At 41.4% G+C, this 24,553-nt stretch overlaps 1 protein-coding gene across 1 annotated transcript in view; it reads left to right on the forward strand.

Annotated features, from left to right (window-relative positions):
- Positions 1-24,553, forward strand: part of mybpc3 (myosin binding protein C3) — a 30,592-nt gene that overhangs the window by 4,247 nt on the left and 1,792 nt on the right. Inside the window, exons 3-30 of the mRNA XM_056412566.1 lie at positions 601-702; positions 1,208-1,285; positions 1,652-1,800; positions 2,291-2,408; positions 2,487-2,535; positions 5,274-5,333; positions 6,166-6,192; positions 7,239-7,402; positions 7,500-7,632; positions 7,785-7,787; positions 7,954-8,078; positions 8,173-8,278; positions 8,629-8,795; positions 10,284-10,449; positions 10,534-10,640; positions 10,755-10,784; positions 10,869-11,008; positions 11,875-11,946; positions 12,958-13,117; positions 13,262-13,366; positions 13,469-13,657; positions 19,814-19,948; positions 20,187-20,354; positions 20,504-20,592; positions 21,419-21,614; positions 21,732-21,871; positions 23,534-23,693; positions 23,807-23,943. Coding sequence (XP_056268541.1) covers positions 601-702; positions 1,208-1,285; positions 1,652-1,800; positions 2,291-2,408; positions 2,487-2,535; positions 5,274-5,333; positions 6,166-6,192; positions 7,239-7,402; positions 7,500-7,632; positions 7,785-7,787; positions 7,954-8,078; positions 8,173-8,278; positions 8,629-8,795; positions 10,284-10,449; positions 10,534-10,640; positions 10,755-10,784; positions 10,869-11,008; positions 11,875-11,946; positions 12,958-13,117; positions 13,262-13,366; positions 13,469-13,657; positions 19,814-19,948; positions 20,187-20,354; positions 20,504-20,592; positions 21,419-21,614; positions 21,732-21,871; positions 23,534-23,693; positions 23,807-23,943 — 3,275 coding nt within the window. The remainder of the gene's footprint in view (positions 1-600; positions 703-1,207; positions 1,286-1,651; positions 1,801-2,290; positions 2,409-2,486; positions 2,536-5,273; positions 5,334-6,165; positions 6,193-7,238; positions 7,403-7,499; positions 7,633-7,784; positions 7,788-7,953; positions 8,079-8,172; positions 8,279-8,628; positions 8,796-10,283; positions 10,450-10,533; positions 10,641-10,754; positions 10,785-10,868; positions 11,009-11,874; positions 11,947-12,957; positions 13,118-13,261; positions 13,367-13,468; positions 13,658-19,813; positions 19,949-20,186; positions 20,355-20,503; positions 20,593-21,418; positions 21,615-21,731; positions 21,872-23,533; positions 23,694-23,806; positions 23,944-24,553) is intronic.

Consider the following 24,553-nt stretch of genomic DNA (forward strand, 5'->3'; position numbering starts at 1 on the left):
AAACATCAACGTGTGTGCCATTAGTCTGTCATTGCGACCCGCTGAGGTCGTTTGTTTGGATTTGATAAGGTGGAAACAAATCTTGAAGAAAGGCAGCAGACTAATGGGCCAGACGTCCCACTGCTGTCCGTGGCCCACATCATAGCCGCCCTGACTCTGTCTGCACGGAGACCTTGACCCTCACACCAGCACATTATTTCCTCATGAGTAACCACTACTTGACTGGTGCTCAGGATAGGCACAAGAGGCGGCTGATAACACATGGAAAATCGTTCAGCCATTCAAAGATGATAAGACAGCAGAAATATTTCGCCGATAGATGTTCACCAGAGAGTTTTTTTCACACGTCATAAAAGAGTTTACAAGTATCAACTAGATTCAAGTGTAGACTGATCAGTGGCCTTGGTACAACAAATATTGTCATATTAAGTGATTCTCAAAGTGAAAATAAAGAGAAGTTCTGCTGGTTCCACACGTTTTCTAGGATTATAAATTAAGTTTGACATTCTAGTGTTTTTGGAGCTGACTACTTGTTGATAGGGTTGCAATGTGTTTGGTTGTACCTCTTACATGTGACCTCTGCTCTCTGTGGTAACACAGACGCTCCCGTTGAGGCCCCTGCTGATGCTCCTGCTCCGCCTGCAGCAGCACCCCCTGAGGACCAGACCGCCACCCCAGCACATGATGCTCCTCCAGCTGACGGTGGTGACTTAACCCTTTTCCCTCTTTCAGTCACTGATGGATACCATACTGCTCATCATAATATCATAATCACTGACTTAAGCGTTTCCTGGAATTGTTAAACATGACAAACAATTTCAGTCTAAATACATTAAAGGCCATGTTTACTTTGGCATTGTGCTTAGCTGCCATCAAGTGTATGTCTCGTATTCTATGTTTGGACACATGTCCATACAGTACCAGACATTTGCTTGGTTTTTTTTAATAGAGTCTCATGAGCATGTGTAAGCCTGAGAACCCTTGTGTGTTGAAGGAAAGTATTTAAACCCTGTACTTATTAATACTTTTATTCAAGTGTCATACACACAATGTTTTTACCCTGAATAATATAGAAAAATAATGCAAATTAAAAGGAAAGTAATTTCATGCAACACATTTGTGCATTTTAATTTTACATTGTTTGATTTTAATCCCATAACTCATGTTGTGGTATTCTGCTCTGACCTTGTTATTGGTCTTTATTTAGAGGGACAGCCTCCGGACACCAGACAGGACCTGACTGGACTTTTCACAGAGAAACCCCAGAGTGGGGAGGTCACTGTAGGTGAGTGGCTTCAAATACAGGATACAATATGTTTGTAAGTATGTGTCAAATGTTGTTGAATAAACTGTCTTAACAAGGTTTAACATGAGTTTGTACACCTTCATTATTACATTGTTTGTGGAATGTGAAAAGAAGGAAACTTGATGGAAAGAAAGTTAATGTGCTATCAATGTTAATTCTGATTTTTATTCAAAACTACCATTTGTCTCAAATTGTTGATTTCCTAAACACATACAGTGTGTACATCTTAGATTCAAGTGAGAGCATTTAGAGGAATTTTTGTGCATAGAGATAACATGACATGCTGCATTGGACATATGAATCAGAAGGATTCTACGCCACATGGTAAACGTATCTTTTGTGCAGGTGGAAACATCACGTTTGTGGCCAAAGTGAATTCTGACTCGTTGCTGAAGAAGCCCACCATTAAATGGTTCAAAGGGAAGTGGATGGACCTCGCCAGCAAGTGTGGAAAACACCTGCAGCTTAAGGAGACGTATGACCGCAGCAGTAAGGTACTGTAGACCAATACTGCAGACACTAAAACAGGAACATAGATATCGTATCTTGAGACACATAGTAGATGTCCTATGATATGCCATTGAAGAAATATCTATTATGATACGTATTTCAACAATGTGTAAAGTTTTTCTTTCAGGCAACAAAGCTGTTTTGCAAGTATTGCCCTCGTCACCCTCGGTGTTGCAATGCTCTTGCCTCAGTCACTCATCCTCACGATGAACAGCACGCACGTTACCTCAGATCTTATGGGGCAACTGTAAGACGTGGTAACCCTCCACATTTTGTTTTAGAATTTTAGAACAAGACGCCACAACAAACTTTTGCAAGGAAAGTCAGCAGGGAAAATAAGTGGCTTACGCTATAAAAATTCTAAATCTGAAACTCATTGATGTTATTACACATGAAGCATACGTACAGCAAGCTTTTGAACCAAAGATGGTCGGGTAATCCTTCTCACGTGTCTCCTCATGCATGTCGTTGCAGTTCTACACCTTTGAGATGCAAGTCATCGAGGCCAAGCCCAACTTTGCTGGAGCTTACAGATGTGAGGTTGCAACCAGGGACAAGTTTGACAGCTGTAATTTTGACTTGACTGTACATGGTGAGCGGGCCTGCTGTTACTCATCAGTATTGTCTCTCATAGCAATGCAGTCACTAACATAGTTATCTTGTGTTTCAGACGCTTGTGCTACTGAAGATTTTGACATCAGAACAGCTTTTAGACGCACGTAAGTTTGATATGTTTGGTCACATTGAAATTGATTATATGTGGATTGATTCGTTTACTTTTTTGGCCGCTGGACAACATTCATTAATAGGGTCAACCAGATTATTTCTTGACCATACAGGTCTTAATAAAACCATTGTATTGGTACTAAAAAATGATCAGTTCAATATAAAAGTTCAATGTATTTATTTTTTATAAAAAATAAAAAAGGTCATATTGAGTCATATTTAATGTTTTAAGATCCAACTTGTTTTCTTAGGATAAAAGGCATTCATATCACAAACTCTGATGAATCTATCACAATATATGAAGATTATAAAATGTGACCTTATTCTGCTCCAGTGCTCAATTAATATCTGGTGATCTGAAATTGATTTAATATGAACTATATTTTTCAAATGAATGAGTGATCATGTGATAAAAAACAACCCAAATGAATGTCCTGTAAAACAGAGCAGCAACATTTTCTATTATACCTAATACTGTACGAGACTAATAGAATTGCCAAACTTCAGTTCAGTGACCCTCGGTGAAATATTACCATGTTTTGTGTGAGTAACTGTGGAAATGCTAACCAATTAGGAACGAAGCCGGTAAGAAGAGAAGTGGACCACAATCAAGGTAGTAAAGGGGATTTCTTGCAACAATGTTGGCTCGTATTCAAACCCTGAGGATTCTGATTGTCAAAGCCAGAGAAAGCAGGACCAGGATGAGAGGCTCTCTCTCTCTTCTGTGGCCTGTTTCTTCTCTGAATCAAGTCAAACAGAACCAGTGTTGTGGATGGTGCAGCCTCCAATCGGCTGCATTTTGAGAGATGGACCACAGAGTACAGACCGGAGAGAGCTGAGAGGACTGAAACGAAAAAAATATTTGATGTAGTCGCCAACTATAGTAGCTGTCATTGTGTTAGCCTTGGACTGAGTCAGATCTTGATACCGTACGTTGGGATTTGGTTATTAGACCAGCGAGTTGCACTGGTTGCAGCCATCAGCTCTCTCTGATCTACTCCTGGGCCTCGATCAAAACAGCTGCAAAAACAGCGACCCGGAAGAGTGAGCTTTGACGGTGGTGTGATCGTCCTGAAAGGGCAGGATGTGCTAAGACACACAGGCTGTTCAGTAAATGAGCTCTTCCACAGGGTTGCCACATAGAGGAAGTGCAGCTCTGGTGTGTTGTAACTTCACCACATGAACCAGAGACTCGGCTTCTAATCCTGCCGTCGGATCAGAGACAAGAGACAGGCACACAGACGATGCACTCGTCTTTATCTTTCATCCCGCTGATTAGAGTCGAGCAGATCCTATGGAGGCCGTTGTTTTCTTTAACCTGGAGTGTTTGTAATGTTCTTGCTTGGATGGCTGCTGCTGCTCATGGCTTAAGGGAATGATCGGACATTTTGGGAAATGTGAATTTGCTTGCCAATATTTTCTCTGTGAGAGTTCGATCAGAAAATTGAGACCAATGTCAAACGTGTTTGTTAAGTTTGAAGCTTGAGCCAGGAGGTGATTCATTTAAGGCATCAGAGGCTGGGGTGAACAACTAGCCTGGCTCGGTAACGGTAACCCATGGTAACGGTTGCAAAGGTGCAAAGCACATAACCACATCATCCCCCTTTCTATCTCTTCCCCCTTGTTTCTGGTCTGCCTCTTCAATGTAAAGTAAATAAAATGAGCTTAGTGGCCAACGGAAATCACATTTAGTCACCCTTAAGTCAAAATAATATATTTCTTACATTTATTGTATTATTATTATTGAAAGCAAGAAGAATAATCATAAATGCTTCTTTTCCACTTAGCGACTGGAAGGGCCTGTTGGTGACATTTAAATAGACAGGCTGTTCGTAGATATACGAAAGGAAATGCACTATAATTCATATGTGACCCATTTAATCAATTCTTAAGTAATCCTCATGTGTAATCCTTAAATCACAACGGGTGCCACAAAGTCTATGTAGTGGGGGGTCAGAGTGGATGGGTTGGTCTAGAAACACCAGACTTTCACCAAAGAGAGCGCTGTTTGTGTGTTATGCAAAAACCCAAATTCAACGCTGACTTATTTGTAGTGTAATTTTCATACTTTATAAACGTCACTTCAGTTCCTATTTCAGCCCAAACCACCTAAACCTACCCAAGTATTTTGTTTTGCGTAAATACAGCAGGGGCTTGCACAGGCACACTGCTTGCTCGTGATTTTGAACATTTGTAATAAGATTTGCATAAAAATATCAAAATAACATTCGTACAACATCATACTATCGCTGCTATTTAGCCTGAAGTGACGTTAGCGATGGGAGTGTAAAGCTGCCACAGAGGAAGGCCAAGCTGGCTGTTTCACCCTCTTCCAGTCTGTATGTGAGTTTCTCTCTCAGCTCTGGTTCGATAGTTAACAAACAAGCATAAGAGTGTCAGAAATAAATGTGTATTTCCCAAAGTGCCTAATGCAGTTCCTTTAAACATGGCAACAGGTTGTCTCTGCTGCAAAACATCTGCCTGGTTTTATCCTTCAATGCACTGATTTTTCTTTTCAGACCACTGAATGACCAATCCAAATTGTCTTTTTTAATCCAAGCTTATTTTCTGTATGTGAATATTTACATTGTACAGTATTGTTCTGTATCTCTTTTACATATTGGAGCATGAGTAACAGGAAACTATTCATATTGTATAAAAGTCTAGAAATGTGGTTTTGTTGTATTCTGTGCTGTTGATATTTTGCTGCCGGTGGCTGATATGTTTGCAGTAGTCATGATGGAAATCAAGACTCGGGAGAGCTGGACTTCAGTACCTTATTAAAAAAGAGGTAAACAATAACAAAATGGTGACAGCATTTTGCCGACTTTCAGAAAAAGGTACCAATATTTATTCATCTTTTTATGATCTGTTTCTGTCTCATTCTTTCTGGATCGTTCTGCATCTTCAGAGAGTAAGATACTTCTGTATTGATACTAAAAGTTTGAATAATAACCTGATAAATTACCTGCATGCAGAAATGCCTGAGGACAATGATATAAGTTAGGGAGAATTGAAATGTAATTTAATTTGAAGTTGCAAAAGCTTCTTGAAATACTTTAAATGATCTGCAGTGAAAATAATAACCAAACATACACATGCATCAATATAAATCCACCATCAGATTATCTAGTCCCTCCTCTCACTCTTATTATCGCACTCATCCCATTCTAGATTAATCCTGATCGCTAATATTGCGCTCTTCATCTTTTCCTTTCTTACTCATACTTCAATAACTCAACACTTTGTACAGATCCGACAGCGTTTCCACACTTGTTTCTCTTTCCTGTATATGTTGTGATGTGTTTTTCTGACATAATGAGAACTCGTTTTCTCACAATTTGAGTCTTCACTCAGAAACACAAGTCACCTTCCCAACATGTCAAAAATCTCAAAACACTCATTGTCCTTTGTGCACAAAAACATTGGACATCGTATCAAACCCCAAGCACACAAGTAGTTAGTCCTCATTTATCCGTGCATGCTTCCCTGCAGTTTAACAACTCATATGATATGACATTATTGAATGCATGTTTCTAATATGCTGATAGTGTTACTTTTGATGTGCTGTGTTTTAACGTGTCTGGTTTGTTTTGCCATCTTGGGTTCGTCCTTTGAATGAGCAGCAGTTTCTTAAAACCTTCATATCGGTAAGAAACTCCTGAGTATCGTTGTTTTGCATACATCTGTCAGGATTCAGTTATTTAAAGTTATGTATTTATTTACTAATGTATAGCCTGAATGTTGATTAAATAGTACACATCATTTTTTTAACCATATTTGTAATCTTTGATCATGAGGTGCAACAAAGTCCTCACAATAGTTATAAACAGCATTTTACTTACTTGGCCAATCAGGACAAAAGCCAGCAAGCTAAATATCAGCAATAGATACACAACAACAACAACAACAACAACAACAACAACAACATATATACAGAAAGAAACACACACAGCTTGAACATGAGGAAGGACAGAAGCTGCAGGCACATGGATACTCACAAAGGCTGTCCGGTGATTGGTTGAGCTAAAAAAGTTGCTGAGGGCATCTAGTGGACAGGTGAGGTAAAGACACACAGACTAAGGAGAGGTCATGAGGAGAGGGAGGAAGGGCAGGACAGCACAGGTTATATTCCTGCTTTCATTAGTTATTCTTTCTTTCTGAACATATTTTAAACTAAATGGAGATTTACTTGTGATTCACATTTAAACACCTTATCGTTTTGCAAATGTATCACAAGTATTAGCAGTGCTACTCTCATGAAGGAGGAAGATAGGCAGCTTTCATCTGGGCCACTCAGAAATCATTAATAGAAAATTGCTCTAATTTATTATCAGGAGGGTTTTAAATATCTTAAACCTGAATCCAAGCATATTACAATTGCATGGATTTGATATTAGTTTTTTATTTTGTGTGCAGTAATGTATTTGGCAATACAATAATGTATCATTTGTATCTAGAAAACATGTTATCTTTATTTTATATTGTATGAGGAAGTAAACAATTTCTGAAGTTGACTAATCGTCAGTTATTTGTAAGTTTCTCATCAATAGTTTATAGTGAATTAATCATGAATAAGGTATGATATCGTGAGTCTGTTGCTGAGGTATTGCCATCATGTCAGTATTACTTTGCCTCTGTTGCCTATTTCAGTCATTATATTAAGATTAAACTGTGGTTGGTGTACGTGTATTAGAGCCGTGCAGGTGAACGCAGAGCCGGACAAGGATGTCTGGGATGTTCTCAGCCAAGCTCCTCCTTCAGAATATGAGAAGATTGCTTTTCAGCACGGCCTTACCGACCTGAGAGGGATGCTCAAGAGATTGAAGAAGATGAAGAAGGAAGAGAAGAAAAGTGAAGGTTTGTGCAGAGGTCTTATATACTGTACTTATCACACTGCAAAGTTAGGACCTAATTGTAACTTTAGAATTGTATGTTTATCTTCTCTGAAACTTAGCATTCCTCAAAAAGTTGGATCCAGCTTACCAAGTAGCTAAGGGAAATAAAATAAAACTGGCCATTGAGGTCACCAATGCAGATGCTCAGGTGAAATGGCTGAAGAACGGACAAGAAATTCAACCATCTGCAAGGTTAATATTTAGAGAGACTAGTCACCTTAAATCAAAATCACATAATGAAACATTCAGTAGAAAACCTTTTTTTAAATTGAATAATCTCTTTCTCTCTTTTGCTTCTGCTTTCCTCAATACTTGGATGAACTCCTCCTTCATGATATCCATAGCAAGTAAGTGTCAAAGGGCAAAAGGAAATGTTACAATGTTCTTTTGGATTAAAAACAACAACAACTGCACATGAGCTCTTTCTGCCAACATGTTTGCCATTACATCGAGTTCTTGTTTCAAGTTACAGCTTTAAAGTAATGTTTAAATGTCTTCCTGGTCTTTATAAAGGTACATCTTTGAGAGTGTGGGCAACATGCGCTACCTCACCATCAACCACTGCTCCTTGGCAGATGACGCTGCATATTGCTGCGTGGTGGGAGAGGAGAAAAGCACCACTGAGCTCTTTGTTAAAGGTATTCAAGGTTTAGGGGAACTTTACAACACAATGAATCCATAACATGTTTGGGATTTGCAGTTGAACCTCTCATTCTTCTCTGTTTCCTGCAGAGCCTCCCATTGAGATTGTGAAGAATCTGGAGGATCAGATGGTCATGAAGGGTGGGAGGGTGGAGTTAGAGTGTGAAGTCTCAGAGGAAGGAGCCAATGTTAAATGGTCAGATATTCTACGTCACACACACAAATCAGCTGTCATTTTTGAGTCACATGTGCACGCCGTTGGATCATAAATTCTATAAAGGTCAACCTGTTGCTGCTGACAGACAGATATGGACTCCGTGAGTCGTGGTTTGATTGATAAATGGATGTTGCCACGTTAACTGTCACCATATCAAAATAAGTAGAATGTCTTATTGTATGGGCAAGAGATGAGATGTGGTTGAAAACAAAAACAATATTAAAAGTGTCAGTTCATAAAGATAAGTTTTGTTATCTTTAACGATACTTCTGATACTTTCAGACACGACGAATAATTACGATGTTTTGTTGCCGCGAATTCCCATGCAGGGAGAAAGACGGTGTGGAATTGACAAGAGACGAGTCTTTCAAATATCGCTTCAAGAAAGACGGCTGCAAACACGTCCTGATCATTAACGAGGCCACGAAAGAAGACTGCGGTCACTACAGTGTCAAAACCAACGGAGGCATGTCTATGGCTGAACTCCTGGTGCAGGGTGAGTGTCAGTCATGTGAGCTGCGTACAGTGGGAGCCACTTTAGTCAGTGATGAGCGCTCCGAGTGGACATTCTCATACCCTACCTTCAGGCACGCCACTCCTGGCATGCCGTCTATCTTTGGGGTGTCAGTGGCTCTCGCCATTTGCACACAATATTCTGCCAAGGTTGCTACCAGGAAGTCCACATGCAAGCTAAAGTTAGATGACATAAATCACTTGTCCTGGTTTCTCTCTCCGGTCTTTGTTTTTTGGTGGGGGGGAGGGGGGGGATTTAATGTCCCACTTCAACAGCAAAAATACTCAAAATATATGTTGAACTTTGTAATGCAACACTTTTAAAGTTTCTCAGTTGCAGCAACGTCATCTTTCATTTGCTTAACAAAATCTTCAGTATCACGGTGGGAAATATGTATCGTGTTTATTGTATATCACAATTAAGTATATTTTATTGCTAGATGATAGATTTTCCTCTAGTAGCAAGTTATCACCGCCTGGCGATGCTGATGAAAGATCTTCACGTGGCCCCTCAGATGTCTGATTCTCAGCACCATTTTGATGGTTTAAAAAACAAAAACATGATTACTTTTAGTGTGTCTAAGACATTGTGTGTTTTGCAGGTAAAGGTTTAAGGTGGATAAATCTGCTTAATTTCCAATCAACAGATGATCTAAAAATGATGGATGGGGACGGTTCAAACTCATCCGTACACGGACGGAGGCAAAATATAAACCCCGACTAGTTCCTCCTTTTTTATAATCACCCGGTAACCAATCTTAGTATCATTAACACACAGTACAGAAGGTACATTCATACCACCCCCCCCCTCCCAAAACCATCATGTGACAGCCATCAACATTTCACTACAATTTGACCTTTTCTTGTAGAAGCTATAATGTATATCTCACTTGCATATGTATTCATGTGTGATATATATGTGTGTGTGTGTGTATGTGTGTGTAGGTGTGTTTGTGTGTAGATGTGTGTGCGTGTGTGGGTGTGTGTGTAGGTGTGTGTGTGCGCGCTCAATACCTCAGTCCTCGGCAGAACTCCCATTAAATAACGACCTTATTTACAAGGAGCGTGGTGTGCGTTATCTCGCCCAGATAACAATTTCTTCTTGATACCCTCAGGATACCATCACTTCCATGTACATTATTTCTTGTGGTAAATAGCCTGAAGCTCCTTCATCTGGTCTTCATATCCCCACACTTCATTGTGTGCCCGAAATCCAATTAACTATTCTCCTTGTGCCTGTTGCTAAGATACAACACACAAAGGCTGCACACATAACGAACAGGCCACGCTTGAACACATTATTATCCTACTATACTATCCTCACGTAGAATAGCTGCATCTATTTGTTTTCTCATCATCATCTTATTGTATCTTATGTCATTGTCTCGTACAGTAGCACCTCCTCTAGACTCTGAAGGCCTCGACAGTTTTCATCATCTGAACTGAGTTTTTGTGTTCTCCGATTGGGCAGAAAAAGACCTGGAGGTCTACCAGAGCATTGCCGACCTCACAGTGAAGGCGAAGGACCAGGCGGTGTTCAAGTGTGAGGTGTCGGACGAGACTGTGAGAGGAACCTGGTACAAGAACGGTGCAGAAGTCAAGCAGGACGCCAGAATCAACATCACACATATTGGCAGGTGAGGACGCTTTTGCACATGCGTTAAATATGCTGCACGTATCACATGCATGAACTGAAATTAATCCTTTTTTTACCATTGAAGGAACCACAAACTGACCATAGATGAAGTCAAACCAGAGGATGAGGGAGATTACACTTTTGTGCCAGATGGCCATGCTTTCAACCTCTCGGCTAAACTCAATTTCATTGGTAATATTGATGCTTTTATTTCCGTTACACTTGAACTATTAACATTATTCATAGTTTCACAAGCTCAATTTTACTCCAACCCATTCTAACACCCTTTTTTCCTTTGTGTCCTAGAGGTGAAGATTGATTACGTGCCACGCCAAGGTACCACAAACGTATTGTCTAGTTGAAAACCAGATGAAATATATGGGTTTGTTTATTTTAATCGTTACCCTCTCCCTCTACAAGATCCTCCGAAGATCCACCTGGACTGTACGGGTCGCACCGCTGAGTCAACCATCGTGGTGGTGGCTGGCAACAAGCTGCGTTTGGATGTCCCCATCACTGGAGACCCTGCTCCCACAGTGATCTGGACCAAAGGAGAGAAGGTACAAAAGACTTGTGTTATTAATCATCACTCTGACATCTCATGTCTGTCCAGAGCACCGTAGGTACGATCTAAAATCTGAGGATTGCTGTGTAAGCAAAGCCTCATTTTACAATTGATATTAAACTTGGAAGCGTTACTAATGCTGCAATATGAATATCAGATGAAATGTCGGCATTTAAACAACATGCAGTGGAGTTTACTCTCTTTTTACTATTCTGAGTCGCACAGGTTAGCTCTAGATTAGCGATGCACTATTCTCACCGATACCTGAGGCTCTGGGCATCGACGGATACTGAGTACCGGTTTAATTCCAGTGATTGATTCATAAGCTTTATGCCTCACTGGGTGGAAGAAATGCACCTTTTATGTGACAGGCAACAACATGTTTCACTGAAACACTACATTCCTAGCTTAAAACCAAATGGAAGAAATAAAGTGTGTATCCACTGAATTATTATTTGTCATTAAAATAATAAATCGTACACTAGAGAGTAAAACATATTCAGAATGTAGAGGAATTGCAAATCAATTGTAACATTGTTAATGCATTGTTAAGGAGATTTAAATGAAAACTCCAGTATATAATGTTTATCGTAGATAACAAAGAATTGAATGAAACGTATTGGCCCCATTTTCACCGATACCCGATCCAGGTATTGAATCAGTCTCACTGAGTCTCTCATTCCTCACTGCTAATACATGTGTCTGGACTACTGAGCTGTTTTAACCAGGCTGAAGTAGAGCAACGCTAATACAAGCTTAGTTTAATGATGACACCCTGCTTGCTGTTTCATTGAGTTGAGGAGAAAGAGAGGCGAACATGCCCTCTCTGTTCTCTTCGACTTGTGCTTTGCTCAAATGTAGACTAGTTCTCTAAAACCCGATGGAGAAGAGAAAGAAGGGCCGCCATCCTCTTGGACCATGAAGGATGGGGAAGTAAGCATGCATGCCCGGCCAGGATACGACTGTTTGGAGTAGATTGAAGCCCAAGTTTGTCGATAGCGTCTTTAACCCATGTGTGGCTCGATAATACGCTTACAACCTTTGTCCTTGCCTCTAAAGAAAACAATAGCTCACCTGTCGTGTACTGGATGTACAAATACAGCCTGAAGGGAAGTTGCAGTCTAGACATTTTACTCGATGTAAATAGCATGTAAATAAATGACCACTCCCAATTCAAGATGACAAGATATTGATTGTGCTGCTACGTGAGCACGTTGCATTGTTATTGATTTACTGCTTTACAACCCTGGATACTGAAACGGCTGCAGCAGTAACAATCAGTCAGATGTAGACAAATACATGAAAAACAGCTTCTCCAGTTGCTATTGATGTGTGTTTCACTTTTATGTCTCACTTTGCATTAAGAGCATGGTAAAAATAAAGACTGCATGTGGTCAGCATCAGTCCACGTCAATCAGGTAAGAGCACGTCCAGAATCTTCCTAAAGACAGACACAGGTCGGCTGAAACTGGGCAGTAAGTATGGGTTTGTATGGCAACTTGATAAAGTAACTTTGTGAAATAATCCCCAGATTATATACTGAATTACATATATATAATTAAATAAAGTGAAATTGAAAAAGTCCACTTCTAACATTCCTTACTGACTCAATGAAAGCCCGGAAGAGGACATTGAGTCAACAATATTTAGTTTAAATTACAAGAAATCAGTATATAGAGACAACTTCCCTTTTGAGCAACTCATTGATTTCTTTTCAGAAGCTGGTCCTGCATGGTGACGTCTGGAATTGTGTGTTCCTGTCATGTTGTTGGCTTTTAAAAGCATGGCTTAGCCAAATACTTCAATGAACTTTGAGATGGAAAGTGTTTACATTTTGACATGCTGTTTGTGTACATGCATCGTGCGATGCTGCATCTTTTGTTCTCAATCGGTTTAGAGTGAGACTCTATCCAGTTCTGCTCTGGTTCTCATTGTGTCCTGAAGGTTGTCACAGAGGGAGACAGCAGGGTCCATGTTGAAACCACCAAGGGCCACTGTATTTTCACCATCGAGGGGGCTGAGCGGCAGGACGAGGGGATGTATTCTGTTGTGGTTCGAAACCCCGCTGGGGAGGACACTGCAGATATCAACGTGAAAGTTGTTGGTAAGACTGAGCTCCCACATGCATTTAAAAAAAAAAACATTTCATTATCATCACAGTGTCGACAAATAAACTCTAAATGACTTTGAACAATCTGTTGTCACCTGTCTGTGTAAATATACTGAACATAAGTCATGTTTCCCACAGATGTTCCAGATCCTCCCCAGGCTCCCAGAATCCTCAGCGTGGGAGAGGACTCCTGTGTGGTCCAGTGGGACCCCCCTCTGTTTGATGGTGGACAGCCAGTTATTGGTAAGAACATATCAAAATGCTTCATTTGTGAAAATGATTTGGAAGTATTCTCCTCCGTTATGGTTCTGACTCGCCGAGTTGATGACAACATTTAATTCTCAGGCTACGTGATGGAGAGAAAGAAGAAGAAGAGCTACAGGTGGATGAGACTGAACTTTGACACTTATTCCGAAACAACCTATGAAGCCAAGCGGATGATTGAAGGAATGGAGTACGAGATGCGAGTCTATGCTGTCAACGCCATCGGCATGTCTCGTCACAGTCCAGCCTCACAGCCTTTTGTGCCTGTCGGTGAGTCTTTACCGACATGTTTATACCAGCTGCTATCCCAATTAGTGCATTAAATGAATACTTTCTCCACTGTTTATCAAACAAAAATAACTTTTAATTGTTGAACCTTAATTATACTGGAGGTCATACATTTATAGATCAAATTACAACAAAACAAATGTACATTTTGGTAGACCTGCCACACCACAGTAACATGAGGGTGATGAAAAGTGATGGTAGAGGGAGATGAAGGTGTCAGTCGTTTGATGAGTGAGGGGTTGTTTCATGCATGATTTGCTCAGACTCAGGCATGATAGGTGGTCAAGACAGGACGAGGTCGTGTGTGTAAAGCAAGGACCCCACAGGTCCTTTCTGAGTAATGTCATGACGGTGTGTATGTCTGTTACATCACCACACGGACAAGATGAGGAGGACATATTACATCCGAGTCTTACAGTGTCGCTTGTTTTAAGGGCTGGCGTGGCTCAGTTGGGCCGGGTTGAAGATTTGATCCTTGGCTCCTGCAAAGTGTCCTTGAGCTAGATACTGATCCTCTATCAGTTCTAATGGTTAAAAGACCAACAATGTATGCACCATTGCACTTAAACAGCATAACATTGTTGGACTCTCAAATAACAGTTTTTAAAAAGGAAATCGATGCAGCATAACTAAAAATATTGTTGTTTTTTAATTCAATGCATCATTCTTTGTTATCGAAACCTACATTATCCAAGATGACACTTCTAGAGTTGAGACAGAGATGCAGGTTTGTTTCAGTAGTGGCAGCTCATGCAGAGATGAAGAGCAGAGCGACAGAGGGAGATAACTGTGTGCATAACGCAGCGCAAGCAGCTAAAAGAACATTTCCTCTCCACCACGGCATCCACTGCATTACATCCATGTAAAGGCTGAACCTCCCGGAATAAGTATAGTTTTACCCATATCACATGACCATTTGCAAATAATTATTCTGAAAGGTGATCAAATTCTTAATGAAATCAAAGCACAGCCGCAGTCTTGAAGAAGCAGATTACCTGAGTTCTGAGGAAATGGCGTTCTTGTTTATGCTTCTCTCATGTATTTAGCTTGTGTGAATCCAAAACACGATGCTGTGCAGCAGGCAACAGTAACCTACAACAACGTGGACATTTGTCATGTTGATACTAAACATACAAACACAAGGTAAACAAAGTAGGCTGCAAAAGTCCGACTGGCGGTTTTACTTCCTTGGATATCAATTGTCAAATAAATCATAGACGAGTGTAATGATCCAGAGGTCTGAAAAGAGTCTAATAAGATTTACTTCCTGACTATTCTGACAGTATCTTGTCATGCGGAGGCTCAGCTTTCAATCGTCTCCCAGTCTTCCACTGATTCTTTAACTACCAAATGCTTATTTAATTTAATTTAAGTTTAACATTATCCAAATTCAAACAGTTACGTGTCATATCCTTTCGCAACATCTCAAACATTAATCTAGCTGACCTCACAACAGGCATTGACAGTTTCCCCATCATCACCCCCCCACACACCTCGGACCATCTGGTTAATCTTTACAATGATAGTCTCCATACTCTGCTGAACTCACTTGCTCCCCTCAAAACCCGGACTGTCTCGTTCCCCCACTCAGCCCCCTGGTTCTCCCCTCACCTCCGCCAGTTGAAAGCCAAAGGACGTCAGTTAGAGAGGCTTTCCACCAAAACCGGACTCACTATTCATAAACAGATGCACCATGCCCACATCCTCCTATACAAGATGCCCTCTCCTCAGCCAAATCACAATACCTTACAAACAAAATCACTGCTGGTGCTGGGAACACCAGGACCCTTTTCTCTGTGGTCAATTCATTCCGCCCCCCTGATTCCCTTCCCCCTCACTTCTACTCCACTAAACACTGTAACTCCCTAATGTCATTTTTTAACACTAAAATAGCTGCCATCCATCAGCAACTGACCCCTCATACGTCCTGTTGTCCTTCGAATTTTATTCCCCCCCCCCTCTCTGTACCTCTATCCTGCTTCCAACTCCCCTCTGCCATCGTTATATCAAAACTCATTCAGACTTCCAAGCCATCAACCTGCCAACTCGACCCCCTCCCGTCCTCCCTGGTCATAACCTCCCTCCCCTCTCTGCTCCCCCTGATAACAGCCATCATCCACTCCTCCCTCACCTCTGGTTCTGTCCAATCACCTCTCAAATCTGCTGCTGTTACTCCAATACTCAAGAAACCTGGTTTAGACCCCAACATTTTCAATAACCTCCATCCCATTTCCAACCTACCATTTCTCTCTAAAATCCTAGAAAAAACAGTGGCATCTCAGATTCAGACTCACCTCTCCAACAATAACCTCTATGAACAGTTCCAGTCCGGTTTTCGCCCCCGTCACAGCACAGAAACAGCCCTCATCAAAATCTCAAATGACCTCCTCATGGCAGCGGACTCTGGTCTATTATCAATCCTCATCCTCCTCGATCTGAGCGCCGCCTTCGACACCATCTCCCACTCCATCCTCCTTGATCGACTAGCCTCCATTGGAATTTCAGACACACCCCTTTCATGGTTTCACTCATATCTCTCTGGCCGTACTCAGTTCATTCAGATAAAATCATTCACATCACATCCCTCCCCCCTCTCCTCCGGTGTTCCCCAGGGCTCTGTCCTTGGTCCTATCCTGTTTATCATCTACCTCCTCCCACTTGGACTCATTTTCCGCAAACATAACATTCAATTCCACTGTTACGCGGACGACACCCAACTCTATGTTTCCTCCAAACCCTCTTCCACTTTCCTGCCCCCCTCCCTCTGTGCCTGTTTACAGGAAATCAAAGACTGGTTCACCTCAAACTTCCTCAAATTGAACAGCAATAAAACCGAGGTTGTCCTCATTGGCTCCAAGTCCACTCTCACCAAGCATCCCAGTTTCACACTTACAATAGACAACTCCTCGGTCTCCCCCTCCCCTCAGGCTAAGAGTCTGGGTGTCGTCCTCGACAGCACACTGTCATTCCACACTCACATCAACACCACCATCCGGTCTGCCTACTTCCACCTCCGAAATATCAACCGCCTCCGCCCTTCACTCACACCCAACAGCGCCGCAATCCTGGTCCACTCTCTTGTTACCTCCCGCTTGGATTATTGCAATTCCCTCCTCTTTGGTCTCCCCCAGAAACTCCTCCATAAGCTCCAACTGGTCCAGAACGCTGCTGCCCGCATCATCACCAAAACCCCCTCGATCTGTCACATCACCCCTGTTCTACAACAACTCCACTGGCTTCCCATCAAACACTGCATTGACTTTAAGATCCTCCTCCATGCATTCAAGGCCATCCACAACCTCGCCCCTCCATACCTGTCTCACCTCCTCCAAATCAACATCCCCACCCGGTCTCTCAGGTCTGCCTCCTCCATCAACCTGACTGTCCCCCCAGCTCGTCTGTCCACCATGGGGTCAAGAGCCTTCAGCCGCTCTGCCCCTTGCCTCTGGAACGCCCTCCCCCCTGACATCAGAAACATTGACTCTCTCAATTTATTCAAAACTCACCTCAAAACTCACCTTTTCAGGCAGGCCTATGCCTGACCTGTTCCCCTCTTGGTTGCTCTGCTGCAGACTGTTCTGTTTCTTTTAACTGTTTTGCTTTTTAACTGTTCAGCTTTTTAATTGTGTCCATTTTTTAAATATGTTGTACGGCGACCTTGAGTGCCTTGAAAGGCACCTTATAAATTGAATGTATTATTATTATTATTATTATCTAGTTCTCCACTTGTTGATTTAAGAGGGAACACCATTGTATCCAGATGGCCACTTGTGTGTAAGACAAACGATTAGGAAACTATCCATGGCATTCCTCTCTATAAATAATGGCCAGGCAGTGAGTGTCTCTCCCTGGACCAGCTGCTTAACACTGAGGGGTCCACGCTACTGTGGAGGCTGCTGCTCCAGAGAAAGCATTGTTGTCACTACAGCGAAGAGAATGGGAACACAGATTGGAGCAGGGCATCTGGCAGAGGAGGCGGACACGCACCACCATCAGCTTGAAGCGGCTGCAGGACGACTAAACACTGAGAAAGGATGAACAAAACTAAACTCCCAAAGACAGCTGAGAAGAAGCCAGTGAAACAAGAGAAACCTGTAGAAGAAGAAATACATGCTCCAGTGGAGGCACCAGAAGAGGTGGAAGACAACACACCTGAGACAGAGAAACCTCCACCTGATGTGGTAGCACAGGAACCAGAAGGCAGCAGCGAACCACCACCACCACCACCACCACCAGTCTCCCCTGCAGAGGCAGCCCCCAGTAGGGAAGATGCAGCTCCGGCTGAGAATGAGACAGCACCAGCAGAGGGTGTAACCCCAACAGAAAGTAGTCCTCCGGCAGAGGTGACCCCCGTGGAGCTCGTTCCTGCTGCTGAACCAGAGCCAGAGCCGCAACCTGTTGGTAGTGGGCATTATTTATTTTATGCAGGTGTCATGCACTGTTTTTAGGACTAGAAATTAAACTTAATTGTGTTTAAATGTGTATGACAGCAGGGGGAGAATGTGTTGAATATTCCAGCAGCTCTATGTTTTTTTTATTGGAGTACATGTGTTAAAGTGTGAAACACAGTTTAAGACATCATGCTGTTGATGATTTGCTTTAAAAACACATCTGAATGAGATACTCCGCACACCTTTTGACCAGACAACCCTGAGCTACTTTTCAAACAATGGCTGCTGCTGTGACTTTCTATACACAAGGAAGCCCTTGACATCTGAGGCTGCCATCATTCTAGTGCTGAATACTCAGCCTCTGCCCTTTGACATGGAGTCCTGGCCCGAGTGACGACGAGACCACAAATAACATTCATCACCTTTCAGTCAAATCAAGTTGTCAACAAGATGTTGCAACAACATCGAAATACATGGTGGACTAAATATGACCTCTGAACGATAAAAAACAAGTCCAGTTATTTGGAGGATTTTTTACTCATTACTCAATATAAGTTGCTGATATTGCATATTTAGTATGTCTTGAAAGTGTGTGAGTCTACCTGTCGGTGGAGGTCACTGCACCAGATGACTTGAAGAATCAGTAGTCATAAATTCGGGGTTTCAGGCTTGTAATTAAATTTTTTCTGGTTTAGTTTCACTTCAGTCTCACACAAAAATTAAATGGGGATTTATTATTCGATGATCATTATTTATCTCTATGAGGAGTCAATTATTCATCCTTATTGCCATTCCGTAAATCCTCCTGACCTCTACAGTTCAACAAAAGACAAAAGTATTCTTGTAGATGAGAGACTAGACCCTACAACTCACTGTACAAACAATATTGCTCCGTCTTTTTTTTCTTGAAAACAAAAGAGCGATTTAATGTCAGCATCTAAAACATGTTGTGGCTCTTTTGTGGCGAAAGCAATGCGTGGGATGTATCTGATGAACCAAAGTCTTTTAATGCAAATTGCAATTATCATTTCATCCCTGCGGGACATAAAGTGCAGCAGGCACTCAGACTTCAGCCCTGCTGTGAACTCCAGGTCAGCCAGACGGCTCATCTTTCCCGCACTGACGTACAAAAGCTTCCAGGCTTATAGATTTTGGTAACTGACAACATAACCACAAGTATCTAATATTGAAATGGATATTGTTTTAGCTGTTATATGAATTCGGATCATTGCCGGGAGCAGGCAGTCTGTTGTTAGATTACAATTGCACTCATGGTAAATTTTACTAAATTAAATACATCCATCTATTTTCTTTTGTTTATCTGTGGACAGGTTCCAATGGTAGTGAATTAAATGTTTAGATGTTTTAGTCTGAGCATAACATATACTTTAACTATGCCAAAGATTTCCATCATGATATATGACAAACAGCTACAGTACATTTATTGCAAATGTAAGAATACAGGGAAAGAAACATTTGACAACTCATTCCTCTTTAAGTAACTCAAAGATCAAACATATCAATGAACGTAACGTGCTCCCTTGGTATCATTCTGCTGCCCAAAGGTAAGTCAAAGTTTTATTTAAATTGGGGATCCACCAAAAATGTACGTTCATGCTTCATTCCCCCTTGAAACCACTTTCTGATTCTGATTCATCCACTTGTTCAGTAATTAATGCTGTATTTATTTCTTTAATGCGCTAACTGACTAACAGAGCCCTTGTTCTGCCCTCTTCCTCACTCTCAGCCCCCACAAGTCAGCCCATCGGACTCTGCCTCGACGACGTCAGTGACACTTCCATCTCGCTGAAGTGGCGGCCGCCTGAGAGGATTGGCTCAGCTGAACTCGAGGGTTACGGGGTGGAGTACTGCAAGGAGGGCAGTAAGTGCTGAACTTAACCGCCGGCATGCTTTTGATGAGGAGCGTTTTTAATAGCATATATCAACAGAGTTTATATCATCAATCAGTTAATCACAGTGAAATGCGATGAAATTGCAACATTCTCAGTTGTATAGATCATTCCTCTCTCTCAGTTTGTGTCATAGTATAAATTACATTTATATCTGTTACTTGCTGTCATGAACTGTTGTTTCCCTTCTTGGGTGTTTCCTGGTTGCAGCGGATGAATGGATACCAGCCCCTCAGGGTCTGACTGACCGGACATCAATGGTCATCAAAAATCTCACCACCGGAGACAAGCTGCAGTTCCGTGTGCGGGCCTACAACATGGCAGGACCCAGTGCTCCCACCACCCTGGCTCAACCTGTCACCATCAGAGAGATAATGCGTGAGTATTTATAGATATGATTACTTTTGTGGACTCTCTGCTTCTTTAGTTTCAACCAATACATCTAATATACCAAAATATGTCCTTTGGTTTCACCCTTAATTCTCGAGTTTCCCTTCATTCCTCTTGTTGTGCTTTTTCTTTCATAGAACGCCCTAAAATTTGGATCCCTAGAAATCTCCGCCAGACTCTCATCAAGACAGTTGGAGAAAGTGTCAACCTTGTGATCAAATTCCAGGTGCAATATGTTTACCTTCTTAAATCAGCATTCAAACACCAGGGGTTGTTACTCATGTCTTTATAGAATGAAACATAAACGAGGCACAAAGACTGAATTACTATTCAGGTACACATCTAAATTAACCAGTAATTTGATTAACATGATAAGTCATCATGATAAAACATTTGTGATCATAGCTAAGTGTTTCATTAATATATGAACTGAAATGATGCTGATTAATGTGTGACGTGTGTATTTAAATTGGCTTTGCATGTAAATGTTCAAAAGAAGACGGTAAGATTGTCTTCGCCATGTGACGTGTTTTACGCTGTTGAAGAGAGATGCAGCGTGAGTACCTGTTGGGGTTGTAGATTCGGATAACATGTTTCATTTTTATTTTATTTTGCTTAATCAACTGGCTGACAGGTTTCTACACAATCAAAAGGCACCTTCAGTGTTGTTAGATCCTTCCCAGAAGTGGGAAATGTACAGTTTGTTCTGAAGGTGACAGAAAAGGCCATGTTTTTACCACGCATGCTAACATGCTAACATAGTCAGGCTTCCTTTCATATCGATATATATCTGTCAATGATTAATTGGAGTGTGGCCAAGTGAAATTCTGACCTGTTGGTGGCACAATATGGAAGGTAAGTCATTATGTTTGTACCAGTTTTCATGGCCAATATGTCCCAAAGTGTCGAGGTCTCACTGAGGACCAATAGAGCCAACACCAACACTACAGCTGTGTTTCTTAGAAAAATCACATCTGAAATCTTCTGTAATTTTTGACCTGACACATATTATCTTAAAGTGAAACCTTTCCATTGTCTTTTTTATGGTGCAGGGTAAGCCCAGGCCGAAGATCACATGGCTCAAAGACGGGGAGCCTCTGAGCCAGACATTCGCTAGTGTGAGGAACAGCGATGTGGATACCATTTTCTTCATTCGCAACACAGAGAGAAAACACTCGGGGAAGTATGATCTCCAATTGCAGATTGAGAATATCGAAGACAAAGCAACTATCACACTGCAGGTTGTTGGTAAGCAGGACTGAACACACAGCTGGTTGAGGGTATGATAACTAGAGTATTACCATTAGGAATACATACAATGTCTGTTGTGGGCAGTTACTCACAATCCATATCTCTCCTCTGTAGATCTCCCAGGGCCCCCTGAAACACTGAAGATCATGGAAATCTGGGGCTTTAATGTGGCGCTTGAGTGGAAGGCCCCAAAGGACGACGGTAACTGTGAAATAACTGGTTACACCATTCAGAAAGCGGAGAAAAAGACCATGGTGAGACTCTACCCCTTTAGGTACTAGCAGCAGCGCTTACATGTATATAACATTTAATGAAACTGAATACAAGCTTCTGATGTTGATGGTAGGCAGTAATTCTGCTCATTAAAAGACAGAATAAACCCTCAAGAATATATGTGCATATGGTTTTAGAAATCTTCACGAGTGGAAAAGGTTGGAAAGAAAACTTGAACCCAATTCATCTTTTTTTGTTTTTCTATTTTTTTAAAGAAACAACAATCAACTGTTGTTGCTGTCAAGTTGCGCTCGAAATAATCAGCAGCTTCAGTCAAAATAGGTAGCAATACATACATTTTTTTCAAAATGCAAATGTTTAACAATGTGATCCATTTGGGTATTACACATATTGACAATAATTGACCCAATTATTGAAAGTAATTTGGATCTGGCCTCACTCAGGTCACTAGCAAACAAGTGGAAAAACATAACAACTGAAGCTCTTCTCAGAGGACACCAATGGTTGTCTTTCTTGCTCACTAAAACAGGTACATTGAAGGCCTTTAGTTTCACCTGCCACATTTGGCCTTTCTATTGACATGCATGAGTGTGCATGTACGTGTGAGGATGAATGCTGCATGGACACAGAGGGATATTTTAGCCTCCCCTCATGACTCATAAACTGTAATCAGCAAATGCTGAGCCTCTGTGGGCTAGGAGTGATGCATTATGGGCCTGTTGGCAAGACCTCCAACTAGCACCGTCCTCCACCTCGAGCTGCCAGGAACGATGTCGGCCAGGAATGTCCTAATCTTATCCTAGTAGCCTTGACCTGCTCCGGATTGTCTGTATGTGATGCAGGGCCCTTGTTCTCCTGCATGGCTGGGCTGATGGTTCATGTTTCACTGTAGTCATTATTAGATCAATTGAATTACACTTGGTTGTAGGTGCTGCTTATCATGTTATTAGTAACAATGAACTGTGGACATATTGGATGTAATTTAAATTTATATCAATTTAAATCTGCCCATATCCTCTTTCATTCGTGTAGCTACACACATACATCTAAACTGTACCCAGTTACACAACTCTTTAAGTTTCATGTAGATTATGAAGGTATTTTATTCTTGAAAATTATTGTCTGATATTATTTACTATATTTCAATTGGCAAATATTATCAGTCACAGAAAACAAACTACATTTATTGAAGTCCTTGTGACTAAAATGTATGCAACATAAGGAAATCTGATGTTTTTTTAACAATATATAATTGAGAAATATTTGTTTGCATATACAACACCACACTCAGTTTACCATAAATCTCATTCCATTTGTATGTGTCATTGTACTGCAAACTTTATTTGCTTGAAGATTTGGATTTAAAGTGACTGCCGTAAAAGTGATATTTTAGTTTTACAGTTTTCACATTTTAGTTACATCATCAGGTGTATATTTAGGGGTGTTAATCCAGCCCTAAAGCTACATAGATGCCTAAAGGTGCTGTAAAATGTTGTTGTATAGATGACTAATGCACAGAGAGACGGTGTTGTAAAGGGCTGCGAACGCCCGTGTTTCGAACATGCAGTGTTTCCTTGGGTTGAGATCTGGTGACTGTAGAGGCAAAAGCATATGAATAAACAGAAACACTCTGAATAGGAAAATACTGATTTTTGAACCATGTTTTTGTGATTTATGTGCAGGAGTGGTTTACAGTCTATGACCACTACAGACGAACCAACTGCATCGCATCTGACCTCATCATGGGGAATGACTATGTCTTTCGAGTCTTCGCCATCAACCAGGTGGGCCCCAGCCAAGAGCCCTGCACCTCAGCAGACAGCGCTTACATCCAGAAAATAGGTGGGCTGTGCACATAAATAGCTGGTAGCCTACAAGGTGGTTATGGTTCTGTTTTTATGTCATAAAGAGAACAATACCCAATTACCCAATTGTCTGTCTGTCTCTCTTCCCAGGTATGGAGTACAAGCCGCCCACCTATAAGGACCATGACTTCTCACAGGCTCCCAAGTTCACACATCCGTTGGTGAACCGCTCTATCGTAGCCGGATACACCACAACCCTCAGCTGCTCAGTCAGCGGCATACCAAAGGTCAGTGGGGCCATCACATGTTATGTAAAAGATGCTTGAGGTCTATTATTGTATTGAAAAAGGAAGACAATTTAAATTGAATTCTGGCAAAACAATTCCTATCGATGGTCCACTTTCTAGCTCTTTCCAAAGCGTTCAACCCGAACACTGAAGCTGTTAGAAGCACTTTTTGGAAAGCTAAATACAAATATTTAAGCATGAAACACTTGAAACTGTTGTTCCACTCACCAGTTTTTACCAAAATAACTGAGTAACTTACATCTGGAATAAAAGCAAGAGAAAACTACTCCTGAACTGACAGAGAATGACCTGTCTCCTTGATTGTTTCATTCCCTTCACCTGCCCTCAGCCACTCTCCTCTCGTTAGTGTCTCATGCCGTACACCTGTTTCCCCCTCATATATTATGCCAGTCTTTCCCTTGTCTTCTGCTGGTTTGTTTTCTGTAGTTCTGTCTTCCTTGTTCTCCGTGTGCCTTGTCGCTGTACCTAACCTGTCTTTGTAACTATTGCCGACCTGAGTTTTTGTTTGGAACCTTTTGCCTCAGTAAAGAGTTTTTATTATTCACCTTGACTCCTGTCCTTTTCCTCTGTGCATGAGCTCTTGCCCCTC

This window comes from Pseudoliparis swirei, chromosome 4 (genome assembly GCF_029220125.1).
Source record: "Pseudoliparis swirei isolate HS2019 ecotype Mariana Trench chromosome 4, NWPU_hadal_v1, whole genome shotgun sequence".
In the NCBI taxonomy this organism is placed as follows: domain Eukaryota; kingdom Metazoa; phylum Chordata; class Actinopteri; order Perciformes; family Liparidae; genus Pseudoliparis; species Pseudoliparis swirei.